At 47.8% G+C, this 5,942-nt stretch overlaps 1 protein-coding gene across 1 annotated transcript; it reads right to left on the bottom strand.

Annotated features, from left to right (window-relative positions):
- Window positions 1-617: 617 nt before the first annotated feature.
- LOC113744950 (otogelin-like protein) lies at window positions 618-5,561 on the bottom strand (the record flags this gene model as incomplete). Its single annotated transcript, XM_027276218.1, has 7 exons — window positions 5,386-5,561; window positions 4,344-4,468; window positions 4,024-4,236; window positions 2,670-2,835; window positions 1,674-1,748; window positions 1,239-1,282; window positions 618-783 (listed from the first exon to the last, which is right to left on the bottom strand). Coding segments are annotated over exons 1-7 (965 nt in total), but the record flags the coding sequence as incomplete, so codon positions are not given.
- Window positions 5,562-5,942: the final 381 nt, after the last annotated feature.

Genomic DNA, 5,942 nt, shown 5'->3' on the forward strand with positions numbered 1-5,942 from the left:
CAATGTGCACTCAGACCTGTCATAAACTGCAACAAACTGTATTCCAGTGAAACAGAGCATCAGCAACTAGAAACAGTGCCTCTTTGTACACCTTGTACAACAGTGAAACAGGGATATTTGGATCTTTGACCCAGTGTCAGAGGCAGGAGGAGGTTTGGAGAATTATTCCTGGCTCGTCTGACATCTTTAGTCTTTAACCAGTCCACAACCCCCTGCTGACCCCATCATCCGGATAGACTCAGAGCTACACAGTCACTTCTTAACCTTTATTTATCGAGAAGAAGATCACCCTCTTCTGCATCATCATACATCTTCATACCTGACTGACTGCAATGAAAGGTCAGCACCATGTTAGCAGCGAGTTTCTGTAACAACATTCATCCAACAGCTGTGAGGACTCGAACCAGCAACCTTCCAGTCACAAACAAGTCAACAAGTCGACCACACGGCCGGTCCATTTCTAGTTCAAAGGTTTACAGTGGCACTGATTTGGTGATTTGGTGATTCACTGACATAAAGTTGGTTGAACTTCAAAAACGTCCAAAAAAAAGCTCCACATGACGAGTTATTCTCGTATTCACTGAAGGACAAAACAACTTTCTTGCGTCGTCACTCACCCAGGAGGGCAGGTACATCCGGCCATGCAGGGCTCGTGTGTCGAGCAGGTGAGGTTGAGCAGGTAGGATTCACAGGTGCGCTCACAGGCCATGCCCCTTCCTGACTGGAGGCTGTCGTCCCCCTCTGAGCAGTTCTGGTAGAGCTGACCGGCCGGACACAACCTGTCTGTAAGAGGAGAAGAAGAAACCACGGGTTGAGGCTGGCTCCAGAAGTGAGTCAGTCTCCATAAGTCCCCATGTCCAAATGTCCAACTTCACAGCAGAAATAAACATGTTTACAGCCTGGTACAAAAAACAGTTTTGGTCTCTGTAGCTAATTTCCCCGTTCATGACAACTGTACTGAGGGTGAATTTATATACAACTCACCTGTTCACATTATATTAAGGCTTAAAGTTATGCAGGGTTAAGAGCGGGGGCGCTTTGATTAACAGGTGGGTGTGGTTACAGGTGGCTTTACAAAGAAACAGCCTGACTGTCATCAGAGGATTGGTTTATTTTTATTTTAGAAATCTTTGCAGTGGAACAGAAAATTAAATTTGAGGAAATCTGGGAGAAAGTGGAAAAAGTAAAATCAGTTTTCTCTTCTCGTCTTATTGTTTGTGGTAAATGGAAACACTCACCGCGCTCTGTTGTCTGGGACACCAGTTTACCGTTCAGACAGAGTCTGCAAGAGAACATGAGAGGACAGGATGAAGACAAATACAGAAACTACACGTCAATCAACATGGAATTAAATACAAAGATCTATTGGAGACATTTCCAGCGTTATTTAACGTCTGCAAGATGAGTCGTCAGTTTTTTGTTCGCAGCACTTTCTCTGCTCGTCTGGTTTGTGACTGACAGGAGTCATTGTCAAGAAATCTGACCCAACGACAACAACCGGAAACTTTAGACAGCTTTGTCTCCCGCTGTCCTGTCCTGGTTGCACAGTCGCGGCTGATCTTTAATTAACGTCTCCGCTGTCTTGAACTGTGTAAAGTGTTTCTTTAAATCATCATCGTTCGTGAAGATGAAGGCAAGCCTTTAGGTGACAGAGACGGAGGAGAGGATCTTACTGAACACCTGCTGACATCATGATCACATCTCCGGGTTCATAATCAGCTCCGAGGAAACTGCAGGGACACTCGCTCCTGAAAAAAAACACACACACAAGATGAAACTATGTGACGACACCAAAGATCTACAGAAGCCGGTTTGGGTGAAGTAAAGACTGCTCACTTTGTTCGTTATTGTGTAAAGAATCATGTTAAAGAGGGCTTTGTGTGACCTTAAACAGAGTATTACAGGTAAGTGGAGAGGGGGCTAGATAAGGAGGATTTAGGAGGTGAAATCAGACCAAACCTTCAAATCTTTTCATCTTCATCAAAAAACATAAACGTACAGTGGATCCACGCCGTGCTAAACGTGTGTAGCAGAGGTCGGAAAGCCCTGTAACATATAGGCCAGCGCCACACATCGGCCTCTGTACTACAAATTCTTTCTCACTGGTTATCAGATATCTGTGTCGTCCCCGGATCGAGTGGGAATGAAAGGGGGGTTTCACGGTGAATTCCTTGATGTAACTCTATCACATGGTAAGTAAGGCACCGTGCTGCACTAGGATGTAAAAACCTGGGACATTTAAGAGGAATTAAGCCGCCTGTCTTCTAGGGCAGAGCAGGCTGAAAGGGAGAGCACAATTACCGAGGTCCTCTGGCTCTATAACGTCTGCGAGGAAAGCTACAAGGCTTTCCACTTAAAGGCTGACCTAAACTTCAGAGCAGATACAAATATCACTTTGAGAGGATTTGTTTGGTGGAGTCACTCCAGCTTGTTAGCCGTTTAACGAGCTTCGCAACCTTCCGCGACACGGCGGCAGGCAGAGCTGGAGCTGGAACAAGGACACCGACTCGCTCCAGAACTAAAAAGACGGACGTGAAAATGTGTTTTAATGTGACACAAAAGCACCTGTTAGTGTTTTGTTGATATTTTGTGCTTAAAAGTCAAACTAAGCTGATTTTTTTAGGGTTTGGGTTCACTCCTGCTTGCAGGCCCCGCCCCCTCAGGCTTACCTGTGCACACAGGTGTGTGTTCGATGGTTGTAGAAGGATCCCAGAGGGCAGACGCAGCCCTCCTCACACTCCTCCCCGCAGTGCTGCGGGACGGACAGGGAGGAGCAACGGCGCTGGCACGACGACACGCAGGTGCCGTACTGCATGGTGGGCGGACAGGTGACCGCTGTGGACGGAGAGATTTCCATATTTATAACTCGACAGAGCAGAAGAGCTGCAACTTTCCTCTCATAAACTAACGTCTGTGACCTTCTGCTGACCCACACTGACCTGTGATCAGCTGAACGGTGTCTCTGTCATTCGTACGTCTGTTCTCACACTATGTAACTTTGGGCTCCGGGTCGGGAGAAGTACGTAACGCTTTACGGCACTAAGTCACACAGCAGCAACTATTTCACTGATTCTGGTGAAACTGGATCATATTTTATGGAGGAAATGTTTTCTGGTTTTCCCTCTGATGTCCTCCGGCTGCTCCGCCTCAACTCTCTGTGATTTACAGAGTTTATGATGGACAGTGAAGTAAACTGCTGACAGCTGTAGCTGCTGTTAGCTCATGTTAGGTCAGGACTGTGAGCTCAGAGCACCGGGGGGAGTGTTAGTGTTTGGACCACAGGGAAGAAGAAGAAGAAGAAGAAGAAGAAGAAGAAGAAGAAGAAGAAGAAGAAGAAGAAGAAGAAGAAGAAGAGGAGGTTTTCAGGCCAGGGGGATGGAGCTGGTGTCGTGTCAGAACTGGAGCTGGACAAGTGGGCAATGTAACCGGGCTCAGCAGCCTCTATGGACATAATGGCAGAGGAGAAGAGAGCGAAGAGGACGCTGATGGAGGAAGCTAAGAAGAGGAAAAGAGCCACCAGACAAGAGTCAATCTGGGACTGACTCTGCACCTCAACTCTCTGTGATTTACAGAGTTTATGATGGACAGTGAAGTAAACTGCTGACAGCTGTAGCTGCTGTTAGCTAATGTTAGCTCAGTTTGTTAGCCGGGCTGCCTGGACTGTGAGCTCAGAGTGTTTGTACCACAGGCATTTTGGACCACCAGGAAGAGGTCGTTTAAAGGGTGGGGAGCCAGAACCGGAGCTAGGCAATGTAACCGGGCTCAGCAGCCTCTATGGACATGATGGCAGAGGAGAAGAGAGTGAAGAGGACGCTGACGGAGGAAGCTAAGAAGAGAAAAGGAGAGAGTGAGCGAGCAAGAAGCCGCCGGACAAGAGTAAATGTGGGACTGACTTTTAGTGGTTGGTGAGAGCTTGGTGAAATAAAAGGCTGAAAGACAGACGCCGAGCTGGGCTGACTGCTGCTGGACTAGGCAGTGATATCAGCTGCTGCTGGTGTTTGACTCTGTCTGCTGAATACTCACCACAGTCGGGTATCTGCGATCGGAAGTCAACGATGACGGAGAATCTGCGGCAGTGGTGAGCGTAGTGAGCGAGCGCAGAGCAGAGGCACGGCGTCCCGCACTTACACGTGTCCGAGCGACACTGCTGATGGAAGGAGGTCGGACTGAGGTACTCGTGGCAGGCGGAGAACAGATCCTGGTTCAGTACGTCGCACATCTCTGTTGCATAGGCCACTGATCAAGAGGAGGCCGACATCACACGGTCATACACAGAAACACTTCAGCGTGACATTTAACGTTCGACTGAAACAGAAGACGCTAAAGGAAGAAGAGGAACTGACCGGCCTGCTGGTGAGTGTCACAGGGGTCGAGCTGAGGCGTGCTCAGGCTGGACAAACAGGCCGACGAGACTCTCCAGGCGTTTCCAAACAGCTGAGGAGTGCTTTCTATCATCCCTGACGGAGATCTGCAGGAGAACACAGAGAGCACAGATCCATCTCAACAACGAGGAGGTGGACAAACAGCTAACTCATTTTGTTTTTCACGCACTGAAACTGATATCAGGACGAGTCATCCAGAGTCTCAGGGTCGTACTGTGCAGATACTCCACAACAGCAAGGTTTCATAAGTCAGTTAAAAAAATATGCAGGCTGGTTTCCACCCAGAAGTTAGATTAGGCCTTGACGTCTGAGCAGTCCTGTGTGGAGTCTGCTGGCTATGAGTGACCGAGTCCCACCTCTGGCTCTCCGATGGACCCGTTGCACTTTCAGAACCGGTAGAGCCGAAGAAAGAAGCTTCTGCTGAGTTTATGACTTGTTTTTCTGCTTGTTTTAGTCACTAAACGTGCTATTTTCTTCTTCATTACGTCTAAAACAACTTCATAAAATGTAACTACTACATGAATAACATGTTAAAAACACGACAGGAGTCAGTCATCGAAGACGAAGCTCAAATATAAAATCATCATTTTAAAGTCTTTTCTGGAGAGCTTTCTTTCTAGCAGCATACGACCACTTCAGTCACCAACGCCGATGTATATCCATTTACAGCTGTTAGACAACATCCGCCCTTTATGGTCGGCCATTACGATGCAGTACAGTGGAGCCCCTATTCCAACTAACAGTAAATTCCTTGTTGAAGTGGCGTGTCCAGTTGGGCGCTCATCTGGCCCGCCTAAAAGAGCTGATCAGAGAGCGAGGCTTTTGATGCCGAGCCGCCTCGCCAGTGTGCATTACAGAGGGAGAGTGTGAGAGAGAGAGCACTTCGCCGTCACCTCCCTCTCTGCCTCTGAAACAGGAGTACGCTCTCTCTTTTATCATTGGAAGGAGCGGGGTTAACGGAGGGCGCGGGAGGGGTCAAAGGTCAGGGGGCGCGCACACTTACAGGAAGTCGTCTTGAATGTTGCCGTTGAAGGTGCCGCACAGGCCCACCGTGTCGTCCTTCCACTGCTCGTCGGCCTGCAGGTAGAGGCGAAACTCCTTCCAGTTGTACTGCAGACGCAAGCCGAACCTCGTCTTCACCTGGAGGAACATGGAGGACAGCTCCTGGATGTGGAACATGTCTGCGGGACGAAGATGTTTGTGAGTTATCATTCACTTCTGAGCGAAACATCAGCATCAAGGTTTAAAATTTAAAGCCTTCATTGTTCACAAGCAAGCAAACTTCTTCCAGCGTTTCATTGGTTGATTTTTTACTTTTGAACTTTACTCCCTGAAAATCTCGTTTTTGCTCACCTCCACCTTCCCTACTTGCAGTGATGTAGAAACGTACTCAAGTACAGCGTGACATCACGCAGCTTCTCAAACTAACGTTTCGAGTTCTTTAAAAGGAAGTAAACACATCTGTGCAGAATGGCACCTTAAAGAGAATCTGAAGTTTAGTTTTAGATCAAAGTTTTGAAGTGTGAAGCTGAACCAAAGGCAACATCACAAAGTTTGACA

Source organism: Larimichthys crocea, unplaced genomic scaffold (genome assembly GCF_000972845.2).
Source record: "Larimichthys crocea isolate SSNF unplaced genomic scaffold, L_crocea_2.0 scaffold3252, whole genome shotgun sequence".
In the NCBI taxonomy this organism is placed as follows: domain Eukaryota; kingdom Metazoa; phylum Chordata; class Actinopteri; family Sciaenidae; genus Larimichthys; species Larimichthys crocea.